At 38.4% G+C, this 16,573-nt stretch overlaps 1 protein-coding gene across 1 annotated transcript in view; it reads left to right on the top strand.

Moving 5' to 3' along the window:
* The first annotated feature begins 224 nt into the window (after window positions 1-224).
* AGL (amylo-alpha-1, 6-glucosidase, 4-alpha-glucanotransferase) overlaps window positions 225-16,573 on the top strand; it is a 34,275-nt gene continuing 17,926 nt past the window's right edge. The window contains exons 1-15 of the mRNA XM_068199745.1: window positions 225-420; window positions 841-990; window positions 3,786-3,996; window positions 4,872-5,038; window positions 5,484-5,687; window positions 9,448-9,629; window positions 9,835-9,946; window positions 10,241-10,361; window positions 10,542-10,644; window positions 10,733-10,830; window positions 11,413-11,552; window positions 13,264-13,451; window positions 15,010-15,133; window positions 15,718-15,881; window positions 16,392-16,493. Of these exons, the coding sequence (XP_068055846.1) occupies window positions 909-990; window positions 3,786-3,996; window positions 4,872-5,038; window positions 5,484-5,687; window positions 9,448-9,629; window positions 9,835-9,946; window positions 10,241-10,361; window positions 10,542-10,644; window positions 10,733-10,830; window positions 11,413-11,552; window positions 13,264-13,451; window positions 15,010-15,133; window positions 15,718-15,881; window positions 16,392-16,493 (1,998 nt within the window). The 5' untranslated portion in view covers window positions 225-420; window positions 841-908. The remainder of the gene's footprint in view (window positions 421-840; window positions 991-3,785; window positions 3,997-4,871; window positions 5,039-5,483; window positions 5,688-9,447; window positions 9,630-9,834; window positions 9,947-10,240; window positions 10,362-10,541; window positions 10,645-10,732; window positions 10,831-11,412; window positions 11,553-13,263; window positions 13,452-15,009; window positions 15,134-15,717; window positions 15,882-16,391; window positions 16,494-16,573) is intronic.

Raw genomic sequence — 16,573 nt, 5'->3', positions numbered from 1 at the left:
GCCGGAGGGGCGAGGCCGGGTGGGGCCTTTAGCGGAGGGGCGGGACCTGCCAGGGAGAGAGCGAGAGCGGAGGGGCGGGGTAGCCCCGGCAGGCTAGCCCTGCCCGGCCGCCCCGCAGTGCCGCCGGGGTGGGTCTTGGACTCTCGCGGGAGCTGCGCCGGCGCCGCCCGTCTCCGAGCGCGGCTGCCGCGGAACCAATAAACTTTGTTTAAAAAAAAAAAAAAAAAAAAAAAAAAAAAAAAAAGACAAGAAAAGGGCAGGGAAGGAGCGGCGCTGCCGCGGCTGCGAGCAAGTGCGTTACTGACCGCCGAACCAGGCCGGGGCGCCCACTGCGGGCAGCTCCAGCCCCGGCTCCGCTCGGCCTCGGCAGCCGTCGCCCTCCGCAGGGAGCGGCGCCTCCGCCGCTCTGCGGGCCCGCTCGTGAGTATGGTGGAACGGCTGCGGTGGGCAGCGCTCCCCGCGGAGGGCGGCGGGGCGGCCGTGAGGGGCCTGGCGGGGCACTCCGGCAGCGCCGGGGCGGGCGCGAAGAGTGACAGGTGTCAGGCTTCCCCTTCCCGGGGGCACCCCTTAGCTCTGGCTGCGGGCGGGCCGCACTGTGGGACGGGAGTTGCTCTGGGGTGCTGCCGGCGGCGGTCCCCGGCCGGGGCAGGGCTGGGCTCTGCCTGACAGCTCGTCCCGTACCGCCTCCCCTCCGCCCTGCCCTGCAGTGCCGAGTCTCCGCGCTGCCCCGGCACCGGGGAACATGTAAGCGCGGCCGGCGGCGTGAGGCGCTCCTGAGCGGCCGCGTGCTGCCGGGGGTCTCCGCTGACCCGCGGGGTTTTCTCTGTTCCCTCACGGCAGGGCTCGCCTCTCCATCCCCGCACTGAGAGTCCCGGCGCGGCGGGAGCGCCGGACGGGCGGCCGCAGCCATGCCGGGCGGTAAGGAGACGCGGCTGCTGCACCTCGGCGAGATGGAGAAGCTGGACAAGACCCTCTTCAGGCTGGAGCAGGGTAGGTCGGGGTGCCGGGGCCAGGTGAGAAGGAAATGGCCAGGACCTCTTCATCGTCTTTGCATGGTGGTGGAAAGAGAGCTCATACTGGAGTGGAGGAGTTTTGGGGATATATGGGAGGTGTTGTTGGTTCGGGTTTGGTTGTGGATTGTTTTGTTTTGCTTTGTTTTGATTTATTTCTACTGCAGAGCTCTATGGGCTCCGCACACAGTTTAACTGACTCGTTAATCTCTTGAGAAGTGAAGAGCAGATTGGCCAAGAGCCGTCAGTCTTCATGGGACTGAAGCGCAAAGCATTTTTTAGACAGGCCTTTTCCTTCTCCTTTTATAGCCTGTACTTCAGTGACCTGAAAAAGTCCTCATAAGTCAAGGTCTCCAGTGTTTATCTTCTTTTGCAGCACCCCATGTTTTAATATTGCAATTTTGAAATCTATCGGTAATACTTGCATTTTGCAAAGTCTGCAGGTTTGAGGTAGTGCTTCAGAATATAAGCTCTTTAGCAGCTCCTGAATCTTGTTATCTGATTTGTTATATTGTCAGAGCTATGTATCACGCTGCATATTTATAAGAACTTGATGTTATTTCTTCCTGAGAGTGTTTTTAAGTCTTTTTGTAAAAAAAAAAGTCCAAAACCAAAAACCATCCACTAATTGGTCTACTATTATGCTGGTCAGCAAATTTAGACTATAAAGGAGCAAGGTTTTGGTTCTTGAGAAGAAAAATTCTCCTCAACTATATTGATTCCAAAATCTTCTGACCAGCCTAATGTAAGGAAATGTCAATAGTGAAGAAGTGCAGAGTTGATCATGACTTCCATTTTTAACTTATCCATCAAGTTGTGTAAATTTTTGAAAGGAGGGAAGCAGAAGTGCATGGCTGTCAGACATTCAAAGTGCCCCTGCTGGTAGCAGTCTCTGAGAGGGCATAGCTAATTTTGAGCACAGCATTTCTGCTGTCAGTATAACTCTTAGAGGAAATAAGATATCAGTGGCATATATCCCTGTGCTCTAATTTTAGTAATCCCTGTATCAAAATGCCAGGCCAGTACTGAAGAGAGTGTACTTAACCTTCCAAAAGTGGTTTTATACATATATATATTACATTCAAATGAGCTTCATTTTATCTAACAGACATTCAGATCTAAAAACTGCTGCTTTACGTGGTGGGTCTTGATGCAGTGGTGATTTTGTTAATAAGAGAAACACAAAGCTGGATAACACTTATGTTTAAATGTATTCAGACATTGAACTCTGGTATTAGAGTCCCCATGATTCTACTTAATAAGCAAGTCATTTTTTTTTCAGCTTAAGGTGTTGTAGCTTGGTGTCCAGAATTTTTTACACTCTCTGATTCATTGTCTGTGTACTAATAATTTTGCCTATTTTGCAAGTACTCCGGTTTCTTTTACTCCCAGTTTTGTAGACTGCTAGGGCTAGTAGGTGATAGCCTTTAGCTACGTGACTGGCATGTACTGTGTAAGAACTTACATCTGTTTCATTGACTTGAATGAGCCCTGTACTTAGCTACGTGTGATAGTGAGCGTCGTACCTGCAAGTGAAAACCTTTCTAAAACTTCCTGACTAAACAGAATTTTTTATGTCTAACTCAGTAGAGTGCATATGCTTTTTTATGTTCTAATTTTTTAACTTAAATTTTTCTTAGTATCACAAGTATCTTAAGCTTAAACTTAAGCCTCTTTCTATGTGTGTGTGAGACCTGAAGCACACATTCAAGATTCCTTTTAGTTTGTTGAGCTCTCTGAAAGTTTAACAATTTGTATGTTGTAGATCACACACAAGTATACATAATTCTTCAGTTAAGACATAAAACATTTACCTGTTTAGTGAATCTTCAGTGAATAATGAAGGTATTTGAAATATTTTCTAGTTGTAAATATGTTCCTAATTTTTTTCAGATGTTTTCATGGGTCGGCCTACTATATAGACTTGTTAAACCTAAGTAAAGACTATGTAATCCAAAATCTACATAAAATTGTGTGTAGTCTGATGATCATAGTGTTTTGCTGTATTTTATTTTTAAAACGTTATGTAGCAAAGACAAACAAATTGGAAAGAAGATTAATGGTGCCATGTAAGTAAAGGAAAAAGGATATATGTAAAGTATGCCAAGAACAATGTTAGGAAGGAAGGGAGAGATGATGCAGTTTTGAGTGCTGCAATATAAGGTTTGAACCTATTAAAGACTGTCCAAAGAAGAGCAGTGAAGATGGTGAAGGGCTTTGAGGAGAAACTGAGGTGTGGCTGAGGTTATTTGGCCTGTTCTGCCTGGAGGAGAGGAGACTGAGGGAAGACCTCATTGCAGTCTGCAACTTCCTTGTGAGGGGCTGACGCTGATCTCTGCTCTGTGGTGACAGTGACAGGGCCCAAGGGAATGGCCTGGAGCTGTGCTAGGGGAGGTTTCAGTTGGATATTAGGAAAAGGTTCTTCACCCCCAAGGTGGCTGGGCACTGGGACAGGCTCCCTAGGGAAGTGGTGACAGCACCAAACCTCACAGAGTTCAAGGAGCATTTGGACAATGCTCTCAGGCACATGGTATGATTCCTGGGGAATTCTTTGCAGTGCCAGGAGTTGGACTTGAGTGGTCCTTGTGAGTGCCTTCCAGCTCAGGATGTTTTATGAGTCTATGCTGTAGAAATTTATAATTGTGCTGAAATTCTGAGCCGATATGATGGTGTTATTAATACGGTAGCAAATTAGGAATTGTATTAAGAGACTAGAAATATCTAGTCCTCCTGATCAAGTGATTTTACCTTTTGTCTTTTTCTTTTTTCCTTGAGGTTTTGAGCTACAATTCCGATTGGGCCCAACTCTTCAGGGCAAGCCTGTTACTGTGTATACAAACTATCCAGCTTCTGGAGAAGTATTTGATCGCCACAAGTTCAGAACACTGTCGTGGCACAATCCCACAGGAAAAGAAGATGACTCTGACAAATACTGCAAGTTGGATCTCCAAATATCTGGGTCATACCAGTACTATTTTAGTCTTGGGTAAGTGAAATTTATATACCTACAGCCAAATGCAGTTTGCTCCCTTGGTCTACATCTTAACATGAAAAACCCCCTTTTTTCCATGCATTTTTCAAATTGCAACCAAGGGACTAATTAGAATCCACCAATGAAAGACAGTAATATAGTTACATAGTACTTTCTGACAGTTATACACAGTTATATAGTACTTTCTGATGCAGAGATATTCTGGGGAGTACACAGAACCAAGCTGATCAACTTTCTGTGAATGTTGGAGAAGCAGTCTATTTTTACAAGTTTTCAAAATCATCAGCATTCTAAGTATCGCAGTGATTATTTTGTACTCTCTTCATTGACTTTGAGGGTTGTTTTCTATCTAGCACAGAGGTTCTGGCATTTTTTACTTGGATCCTTCACTTCATCTTTTGTTTTAGTGGGACAACTGCAGAAGAGAATGCCACTGTCTGTAATAATTGTAGTCTGGTATTTTGTGTTTCTGGATGATGGGTGGTTAAATATTTCCAGGCTTAAGACATTTAGCTCAGGCACCTTCCTGAGGATGGGGCTCAAAGTGTGGATCTACATGTAATAGATGGGCAGTCGTGCTTTCTGTGTTTCCATATGCCAAAAGGAGGAACCAGTACTCCATCTCAGAAAATAGTCAAGGTATCTCACTTTTCCAGAGTTTTAAGCAGAGAGATGATGCATAAGAGATAAACATTTCAGTGTTCACTATTTACTTCCTGTGTCATGCAGTCCTGTTCCCCCTCTCCCTTCAGGCACTGTACTGGGCTACTGTGTTTCTGAAAACCTATGCTATTTGAATTCTCTCTCTGAAACAGACTGGTACGATGGGTGTTAATTATACCAATGATTTTTGGGTTTTATTTTCCTAGAAATGAAAAAAGTGGTGGTGGTTACATAGTTGTGGATCCCATTTTGCATGTTGGAGCTGATAATCATGTGCTGCCTTTGGATTGTGTAACGCTCCAGACATACCTCGCTAAGTGTCTGGGACCGTTTCATGAATGGGAAGATAGGCTTAAAGTGGCAAGAGAAACAGGTAATGCTAATAGACATATTCAAAGATGGGAGTTTTTGTTTTATGATCAAAACCCAAAGTTACGCGGAAGTGCTTCAGTGTAAACAATTAATAGATTCTTTGTCGATTATATATTTTCTACTATATTAAATTTCATTAACAGATTAAGTCAGTGAATTGATTAAAATATTGGCAGAGGTGCAAAAATTCAGGGATTTCCTAATATGGAAACCACTTATTTTATTGTTTTCATTTCAGATAGACTTGGAAGTTTGTAGAAGTGACAGGGTGATTTTTAAAGTTTGTGTTACATAGAATTTGAAGGGGATGATTCAGATTCATTTACATTGATTTACATTGGTTATTCCAAACAGTAGCTCTAAGTGTCTAAGTGCAGCTTATTATGCATCTTTCAATTAACTTTGGGTTTTTTTTCTCATTAAATAAATCCGGTTTTATTTCATAGGTTACAACATGATTCATTTTACGCCGCTACAGACACTTGGACTATCTAGATCATGTTATTCATTGGCTGACCAGTTGGAAGTAAACCCTGAATTTTCAAACCATAATAAAAAGTGCACTTGGAGTGATATAGGAGCGCTTGTGGAGAAACTGAAAAATGAATGGAATATGCTTTGCATCACAGATGTAGTCTACAATCATACTGGTATGACTTTTGTGTGTTAATAACCAGATTGGTTCTATAATTATATTTCATTATTTCCCTTAACTTCTCCCTCTTGAACCCATTTTTAGTAACTGTTTTAAACAATGTAGTTGTCTCTGTCTTTGAGTCTCTCAAATCCAGGACAACTCCTTGCAATTATAACTGATATGTCTGTGTAACAGGAATAAAAAAACTTAGTATTGCTACTGAAAGAGTGAGGAGAGCCCTTCTTAAAAAAGAATTAATAAGTTTTGTATCTGTAGTATAGTATATGCTACACTATAGTACTGTACTGTATAGTATGCCTGTCTTCATTATCTGTGGTGTGCAGTTCCCATATATTTGAACAGAGTCTGTATTATGAATTGATGTAACATCAAAGGTGTTACATTTCTTAATTGCGTGAGGGACAGTGGATTTTCTTCTGTGTGATCTGATGAAATTTAAAGTGTAGTATTTAATAATTTGTTGATTATTTGGATAATGAGTTTTCTTTGTTTGTAATGCAGTTGCTACTGCATAGGGTAGTTCTAAAGATCCTAAAGATAATTACCATTCTCATAGCAGATACTAACACAAGGGGTTATTTAGATTGATGTTTTTTGAGGCTCAAAAATGCCTAAAAATAATTAATTTGTGAATTTCAGGGATTATTTGCTTTAGTTCTTTGGTGTTGACTTTTGCCAAACATTCCTGTCCAATCAGCCTTGAACACAGTGCGGTCCCTGTCTGTTTGTTGAGAAGTTACTAATTATAGTTGTTAGCTCTGTGTCTGAGGGAATCAGGCTTTTAAACATCCTCACAGTTTTGGATAAAAAACTTCTTACTCTTTTCAACTAGGGATAAAAAATGTCTTACACTTTTAAACTAGATGTCCGGTTACTCTTAGAGTTGCTTGAGATCCTCTCCTTTTTGAACAGTGTATATTTGAATGCTACTAAGGAGAATGTTTTTAGATGGACAGAAGGATCTTAACTTTATAGTTACACAGCAGAATATATTTGAGAAGGAAAATACAGTGTTATTTTGCTACATTTGTAGAAGGACTTTTTCAGGTTACATTCAGAGTTAATGTAATCTTCATTGGAATGGATGACTCAACATTAGTACTATGGTGAAAAGATGTTCAGAAGTGTCTTCTAAGAAGATAGAAATATTCAGATTATTGTGGTTCTTCGATTTTTAAGCAAGGTATCCTTAATGACATTGTTACCTGTCCTGACCCCTCAGCTTACAGTGGTTCTGTCTGTTGCTAGTTTCTGCTTTCCAGTGGAGACTATTGTATAAAACCAGCATTGCTTCCCCTCTGCCCCTGTGGGAGCCAAGCAGCATCACCTGCAGGATCAGGCATTAAGCTGAGGTGTTTGGTGTTCACCCTGGAGTGAAGCCTTCACTGTGGGCACAGCAGGGAACAGTGGGAATCAGCTCTGGATGTCTCTGTGAGGCTCTAATGAAGGGCAGCGTCTGTGGCTCAACTTGAAAAGTTGTGCACTGATGTAAAATGTCCCTGAGCCTTTGGCATCTTTGCAGGAGTATCACAGATAAATTTGCAAACCCTCTCTGGTAACTAGGAATATTCAAATAAGAAAGATGTTTACATTTACTTTTCACCAGGAGACAGAAAAAAGACTGTTGGAGTTTTTTATTTTCTTTTCTGAGCTTTCCATGGCTGTAATAAATCATATAAAGTAGTAAAAATAAAGTGAAGTAAATTATGTATTACTTTTCTTTCACAGGAGGCTACTGTTGTACAATTGTAATATAGCACTTGAGTAAATCTTACCTTCAAGTAAGGTTTATGTTTAATTTATGTAAAAAATGTGTTAGTTAAGAAGATAATTTCAGATTTTTATAAGAAGAATGTAATGAAATTTAGAAAGTTTTTTGTAGTTCCTCATCTTGGTGTTTCCATATTCCTATGCTTAATTTATTCTATACACACAGTCTTTACTCTATTTTTTCCTTAGCTGTAGCAAATGTATTCACCAGTGATGTTTTGGATAATTTTTCTTCTGCAGAGTTAGATTTCTCTTGGTGTTACGTCGTGAATCACTGGAACTTACCTTCTGATCAGGAAACATCCTTCTGTTCTGTACCAGGGTTAATGAAAGTCCTGTTTACTTTTTTTTTAATGCTAACCCTTTAGGTTTAAATTATGTGTTGTCTTTTTAGAATTATTTGTATTTACTTATGAAATTCCTTTATAGTAAATTATAGTTCTTAGAAGAATAGAAAAAGCTGGTTTTGCTTTTTGTAGAAGAAAGTTTTTCTCAGAAGTAGTAAAGGATAAAGAAAAAAAGAGCAGGAGGGAATAATCTGTTTGGCTTGGAACAGCCTTTAACAGCCTAACTTGATATTGCTTTACATGGTGGGTTTAGTAGTAAGTTGTATTTAAACCACAAGGATTTTAATTTCCACAAATGGTTTAACCTTATAATGATGAAATGCTGCTGTATCTTGAGATACAATGTAAAAGGGTGCTCAGAAGAGCTGTTCACACTATAGACTGAGCTAGTAGTTCTCTTTTTCGCTTTGACATTTTTGTTTCAACTTCTTTGAATTAAGCAAACTCGGGATTTCAAGAGTTATTTGTTCTGCTGTAATTCTGGACACATTAGTGACTCTTCATGTTTTCAGTATAATAATTTGTTATATATTTTCCCATATGTGAAGTACTACTGTTTCTCTCAGCTTTCTGAAAACCTGGTTTTTGTTCTTAGGCATTCTGTGAGGTTTTATTTTTATTTTCAGTTTGATAATGTAGTATTTCAGTTTGAAATATTCATTCAGAAGAATAGATGAAATTTATTTTCATTTAAGCAGTGTAGCAAAAGAGTTGCAAAAATAGAAATTAACTCTGGGATTTTTCTTCATTATTACACTTCCAAAATAAAAATTGTGTGCTATGCATGTATTTACCTGTACTTCTGCATGTGTGCTGTCTATATTAGAATACAACACCTGTGTTCTAGTGAAGGTTCCTTATCTTCCCTAAGTTAATATTTAATGTTTAGCATATTTTCTGGTGCTTTTTGATGCTGCAGGGAAAGCTTGGCAAATAGACACAGAGTGTAGTGTTTGGCCCAAATGAGTGTTCCATTTGCATGCACCAGGCAGTGCACTCATCTTGCTGCGTGAGACTCAGTGATGTTGCTTCCTACAACTCAGTTTCTTTCTCTGGACACAAGTATCACAGCTAATCCCTTCTTAAATAAAGAATTTAACTATATTTAACTATTTAACTATATTTTGCGTTAATTATTTTTTGGGTGTGTGCACTCTTCCTCTCTGGCTGTGTGTGGCATCTAGACAGGATGAAGAATATTAAAAAATAAACAACTTTATATTATAAAGTTTGAGATGTATGTTTGGCTTTCAACACCTCAAGAATATCAGGATCTTACATTCAATATTTGATGTATTTCTTGCACCATAATTTTTTTTTTTGATGCTTTAGAATTAGTGATACTATTGCTTACTATTGATATCTTTATGTAACTAACAAAAGCTTTTTCTGCAGTCTCTGCAGTTGTATTTTTGACCAAAAAATCAGTAATAATGGTCAATCAGTAATAACATTTCTGCACAAGGTATGATTTTGTATTGACATGGGAAACTTCAGTTGAAATGTGAATGAACTATATGTGCTATAGTACCTCAGCTTCTTGATGTTAAGATGTTTACAAAATACAACAAAGGGTTAAGCTTATGTATTTATGTTTTTGTTTGGTTTTTCCCCCCTCTCCCTTTCTTCACTAAGCTACTAACAGTGAATGGCTCAGGATACATCCGGAATGTGGCTATAACCTTGTAAATTCTCCTCACCTGAAGCCAGCTTGGGTCCTGGACAGAGCTCTGTGGCACTTGACCGGTATGGTGGCTGATGGAAAGTGTATTGCCAAAGGGGTCCCTCCCTTGATTGAAAATGATCAGCACTTGAATGTAAGTGAATGAGAACTAAGTATGAGCTTTGGAACTGCATAAATAGCTGAATAAACCTTTAATATTACTGGGGTTGTGTAAGTGCACAAAAAATGGTGTATGCTTTGCAGATAGATTTAGTGAAATAAGCCCTTATTCCCCCTTTTTTTAACTTAATATAATTAACAAACAACCTTAGTAACTAATGCAATTTTTATTTTTACAGTGTTTACGTAAAATAATTTATGAAGATATATATCCAAAACTGAAACTATGGGAATTTTTCCAAGTGGATGTTAACAAAGCTGTCCAGCAATTTAAAACTCTTCTAACTCAAGGTAAAGGAAGATTATGCTGCTGAAGCATGGGAATTATATATTTATAGTTCAAGAAACATAGGTAAACTTAACAGTTAGACAGAAAACAAGATAATGCTATTTTTTGCTATGTGAGACATCCGCTGTGCTGATTTAAGCATTTGAGAATGCTTTGAGGGCTAGGAATATCTTTAAAGACCCCTTCAATACCTTCATCCACCTGCATCTTGGTTATGCTAGAATTATAAAAGTCATATGTCTGTTAAATGTAATTCCTCTTTTTACTTTGAGTACTCAATTCTATTTTGTTCTCAGGCAAAATGGGCACTAAATCTGATCCAAATCAACATCTTCAAATAGTTCAGGACCCTGATTATAGACGACTTGGCTCTACTGTAGATATGAACATAGCGCTGGCAACGTTTATACCACACAGGTACCGCTTTACCGATTACAAGTTAAAATCTAAGTGTAGCTAAACTTACAAAGCCAAAAAAAGACATTATTTTCACACATGAGGAAAAATTAGTTTTTAATTCCTTTTAGTTATTTATGCTGCATATTTTCAAAATATTTTTTTCTAATTGTTCTCTGCTTTTAATGTCCTCCTGATAAGCAATGGACCAGCCGCAATAGAAGAATGTTGTAACTGGTTTCGCAAGAGGATTGAGGAACTAAATGCTGAGCAATACAGACAAACTAGTCACCATCAAGAACAGGTGTTGAAATTACTGTTTTAATGCTGAATTGTTTAAAATTGCAAATAAGTGCAGGCATTTCAATAATGCATAATTCAATTACTTCCAGGCTGTCAATTGCCTTGTGGGGACTGTGGTTTATGAACGAATCGCTTGTCATGGTCCTAAGCTGGGACCTATCAGTAGAAAACATCCCTTGGTTACCAGGTATATACATGTTTTCTTGTTTGTTTGGAAACTATTAGAATCTATCCAGGGAAAGCAAGTTTAAAGTTCAATAAAAGTATACATTTATATGTAGAAATAAGTTTTGTTTGACATGGACAAATGCCACCTAGCAAATTGACAGGATTTTTTTAAGCAACAGCAATAACTATTTCAGAAACAAATGTGATCAGAAAGCATGAGACAATATTCAAAGCACATCAAAACCTTACATAGTGCAAATTGCTGTTGTAGGTGGAAGAGGAGTGGAGCTAGGAAAGTTTACACCTTTCATGTTTTATGTGCATGATGCCACTCATATCTAAAGAGCTACGGCTTTACTCTTACATTACCAGCTGACACCAAGATAGTGGCAACATCTGTTCTTGCTCCTTCAAAGCTTCCTTCAAAATAGAAAACTCTCAATCATTTATGCAAGTTGCTCTCTTTTTTATCTGTATTATGTACAAGCCAGTTCATAGCAGGTACTTTAATTTCAAAGATAATGAATTGCAGCTTAGGTTACCATATGTGTTTGATGCTTGTCTCTTTGATTTCTCTTTTAACTGCCTGTGTATTCCATAGGTATTTTACATATCCATTCAAAGAGCTGACTGTGGAGGAAGAAGAAACTATGATACATCAGCCAGATAAAGCTTGTTATTTCATGGCTCATAATGGCTGGGTTATGGGAGATGATCCTCTTAGAAACTTTGCAGAACCAGGTTTGTAAAAGAAATTTGAATTCTTAGAAACCATTTAATACTCTAGCCAAAGCAATAAGGATTTTATTTAATCTCTCTTTTTCCCAGATATATTTCTATGAAGCTGCAGAATAGCAGATACTAAGCTTATAGCACTTTTAATTTCCCATTCAGCATACAGATGAACTGTAAGGACTGGAATTTGAGGTACAGTTTTACAAGATTTGAGAGGGAAATTACCAGCTTTCTGCCACTGAAATGGGGATGTCCTGCCTCCCCACTTCTGTCATTGTCTTTGTTGCTTACTTTGTACTTTGTTCCAACACCAGTGCTTGTTGGCATTTCCATGAGACAATGACAGTGTGGCAGAAAAACTAATGCAATGAAAAGGTGAATAGTGTTTTACTGCATTAGTGAGCAAAAACTGGATCCTTGAAAAGTCCGCTGAGGGCGGCCAGGCAGTCAAGAGATGACCCAGTTAATCCAAATTAAGTATGCAGATTACTTGTGAAGGTAAAAAAGGGCATGAAATCACCATGCAGTAAAATATTGCGTTCTAACTCCTTTGGGGACAGTGTTGATACCCGATAAATGCAAAAAAAGCTTGTGTTCAGAGTAGCCATTCACTTGGTAAACTAAATGGAGCAAAGGCCAGTTTAATTGTAATTAAAAATTGTCTGAAAGTTTGAGTCTGCTTTACAAGCTCATCTGGTGATAGTCCAGAGTGATCTGCAGTTAGCAAACATATAATTTCTGTGAAGTAATCTACACCCCTTTCACTAAATTTTATTTACTTTTATGCTCCTCAAGGATTGAGATAATGTGTTTCAAGAGTGTTTTTGTTCAGTTGCCTTTAGATTACTGCTCTTTCTTCTAGGCAGACTTTTATATTTCTTTTCCTCTCAGTCACTGGCTTTAGTTATCATTCTTAATTTCCATTACTGAAGTTTCTCTTGTAACTCAGCTACAGGATTTTGAGTGCTTTATATTTGTGTTATGCCTTTGTTTTATGCCACACATTATTTCAGCTGAGAACACAATGTGAAAATGTGGTACACAAAGGCGCCATAACAAATGCAGTCAGTTCTCTAAATGTTCCTTTGAAAAACATCCAAAGAAACAGTTTTTCTCTCTGTCTGGCTGTGCTACTATTAGTGAAGAAAAGGGTTGTCTGTGCTTACGTGAGTGTTTTTGGGAATTTGTGGTAATTTACGGTTCCCTTTTTTTACTTACTGGCTTTGGAAATTCATCACAGTCTGCTGTTAATAGAAGATAAAATTGTAAATTGTGGCTGTGACAGATTACAATAACGCAGTGAGACTCTTTTTTGAATTTGACCAGTGTGGAAAACAAAACTACTAATTTTGTTTGTTTGTTTGATGCTTTTTTCTTTTTCTGAAATAGTTTTTTATACTGCATTGAAGAATTAAAAGGAATTTTATTTCAATCTGAAGAATTGTTGCAGTATCACTACAGAATCTAAGTATTCCCGTGGAAGAGTGTGAAATTTTACATCAGTGTAGTGTGTATAGATTTTTGAGTTGATACGGTTTTTGTTAGAATTTTTACTGTTCATTACGGTGTTGTTCTGTTCTCCAGCAGTAGAAAATGCCACATTTTCATTTTGGTGCACATTCTATACTCTCTCTCTGCATGTGTATATATATATATATATATATATATATATATATATATATATATGTATACTGAAGTGAATTTATTTCCTTTACAGGTTCAAATGTGTACTTGAGAAGAGAGCTCATTTGTTGGGGAGACAGTGTGAAACTGCGTTATGGTAATAAACCTGAAGACTGCCCATACCTCTGGGCACATATGAAAAAATACACTGAAATCACTGCCAAATATTTCCATGGTGTTCGTCTGGACAACTGCCACTCAACACCTATTCATGTAGCTGAGGTACGCAAAATTAAGCACATTTATTATAAAGCAGCTTCCTGTCTGTGAAATAGGTCCTGCAGATTTTACAGCAGCAGTGCAGGACTTATGTGGCAGAGTTTAAGTAGGAATGAATCTTCCTCATTGCATAAAACGAAGGTTTCTTGTCTGGTGATGTTCAGAAATGATTTCAGCTGCCTTAAGCTGTAGAGTGGTATAGTTACTATATCTTTTACTTCTCTACTTTAACTGAAGTATTGTGGATGTGGATGGGCCTGGCTACCTTTTCCCTCATTGAGCTGTGGTTGTAGTGCAGTGACTGCTAATATCCAGTATGTCAGTTTGAGCTGGAGCCATAGCCAAGACTTGATTGAAAGTCTGACTGGTTTTTTTTTTGTTTTGTTTTTTTTTTCCATATATATTTTACTATTGCTAAATTAAACAGGAAGTGGTTCACTTCACAGAAGTTAAAAGCTCGTAGTGAGCTCCTGCAACGAATTTCATCTGGGAGGTGCATTGCTAAGACTAGTGCTGCTTGTTTCCCAGGGAGCTGACTACATCCCAAAGTTGTAGTTGCCTAGTAAATTAGGTTTGGAGTAGTGCAGCTTGTTAGCGCTTAGTCTTACCTTTGTAGCAGAGCTTACCTCAACCTATGAAGCGCTCTCTAAAACAAGTTAATTTGCCCGTTCAAGTTGTATGCAGCCTTTTCAGAACTTCTGCCATTCTTTTGTTCAGTGCTACTATTTATGGAATGGTAACTGCAAAGGCTTAAACTGAAGTGCTTCTCAGATTTCTTAGTTCAATAGGTATCTCTTTTATCCAACCTTTGCTCTTGTATTTTCAGTTAAGATTTTGTTTTAAAACAAAGTAGTAGTTAGCTTAAAGTCTACAGAAAAATTCCTAGAATTATTCAATCCATAAGTAATATCAGTAAAATATAAATAACCATGGTTTTCTGAAACTTTGACGTTATCAATATTTTTAATGTGCTGCATATATTGAATGATCATTTATGTTCTGTTAACATTCATGTTAATGTTTGTGTATACATAGCTGACAATGGATGTCTTGCATTAAAAATATATTGTGATCTATAGGAGATGCTAGCAACAGCCAGATCAGTCAGACCTAATCTTTATGTGATAGCTGAACTCTTCACGGGCAGTGAGTACATTGACAATGTTTTTGTCAACCGCCTGGGAATTACCAGCCTGATTAGAGGTACAATAAGCAGTTGAAAATTATGTAGGATTGTCATGTATGGTTTGGAGTTTTAAATGTGAAACTAACATTGGTATGCTTTTTCATTTTTCTTACATATTCATGTTCTTTGCTTATGCAATTCTTTTCTTCATGTTCTGTTTAACTTCTCCTATGTTGTATGCTAATTCTTGGTTTTGCTTATGTTTGTGTGTCCTCTTCTGTGTAACAACTTGTTTTGTTCCTTAATTTTGGCTTTCTATTTATCTGTGCTGCATGGCATTTTCCCATTGTCCAATCCCTGCCTAGCTTTGAAACTTGTCCTTTTTTGTGTCTACCTTTCCCCTTTCTGTGGCTTTTTTGGCTGTGCTTTTTGCAGTACATGCTGGACACAGCTAGAAAATTGCGAGCCGATTTGTATGTAGTGGCTGAACTGTTCACAGGAAATGAGGAGCTGGACAATATCTTTGTGAATAGGCTGGGCATTACCTCCTTAATAAGAGGTAGGCTTGCTGCGTGTGTGGTCTCTTTCCAACGAGAGATTATAGATGACATGCTTTTTCCAAGAAAAAGTTTTCTACCAGATTATGCACTTTAAATTTCATACTCCATATAATCAGAAGTACAGATTCTGTGTTGTGACTTTTTTGATAATTGGCAAAAAATAAAGTACTAGCCATAAAATAAGAGAAGACCTCCTTTGTTAGTTTACAGAAGGTTAAATATTTTACTCTTGATCTAGTGAAGGAAAAAGGAGTTGTAGCACAGTTCTGCTATGTAAGTCCTGCATCATGTCTGATTTTTGTTGCATGAGTTTTTTAAAGCCTGTGAGAAACAGTTTGATCTCTGCTTTTTTATCCTTTTTTTCCCATTAGCTTTCCCTTCCTTAATACATTATAATAAATTGAATATTCCAAGTTTCCACACTGGAGAATGTAGCTATATGTGTTTGTTTTTTTGTTTTTTTTTTTTTTAATGATTGAACACACCAAAATAGCAACTTCTAAATGCCACATTAATGTCTTTGTGCGTGCTGTCCAGTGTGGTAGTAATTGTTATGCAAACACTTAGGTATTCTGTTCTGTAGAGGCCATGACTGCCTACAATAGCCATGAAGAGGGGAGGTTGGTCTATCGGTTTGGAGGTGAGCCTGTCGGATCTTTCGTTCAGCCACGTTTGAGGCCTTTGATGCCAGCTATTGCTCATGCACTGTTTATGGATATTACACATGATAATGAATGTCCAATTCAGGTGAGCACGTAAACAAAAAAAAAAATTACCTTTAATGTTTTCGGGAGTGATATTTCCAAACTGTGGGAGGGCTTGATGCATTCTGGATATCTTGAACAAATGCAGTTCAGCTCAAGCTTTCATGCAGAGAACAAAAATTTTTAACAATACCTTCTGACATTCAAGATTTTGTCTTTCAAGGGAGAAGTATATAAAGTTGCTAAATAAGCTGGTTTGAGTCTTTCATCCAGCTGCTGTAAGCAGCTTATTGACCTGTTCTCCTGAGCTTGTTTACAGGCAGGAATGAGAGAAAGTGGTGGGCAGGGAGTGCTTATTTTGCTGATTTTTCTGAAGTTGCTTTTCTTAGTTAATTTGCAGAAATTTTCTCCAATAATTGTATTGTAATTGAGGAATTGATGACCATGGGATTAGCACTTCCTTTGTTAGATTGAGTGTATCTTCTGTATGCTGAATTGAGAGGATGGAACTTTCTTGGTTTCACTATTCATTACCTATATATTTTTGATGCAGCACCGATCTGCGTATGATGCTCTTCCTAGTGCAATGATTGTTTCCATGGCATGCTGTGCTACAGGAAGCACCAAAGGCTATGATGAACTAGTACCACACCAGGTACGTGTCTCCAGTTCAACTCCTAAGCTACCTTTAAAAATACCTTTTATTCTCATCCTAGAACACATATTTTAATATTG

This window comes from Anomalospiza imberbis, chromosome 9, assembly GCF_031753505.1.
Source record: "Anomalospiza imberbis isolate Cuckoo-Finch-1a 21T00152 chromosome 9, ASM3175350v1, whole genome shotgun sequence".
Taxonomy (NCBI): Eukaryota; Metazoa; Chordata; class Aves; order Passeriformes; family Viduidae; genus Anomalospiza; species Anomalospiza imberbis.
Note: the sequence above shows the minus strand (reverse complement) of the source record. Positions and strands in the feature narration are given on the sequence as shown.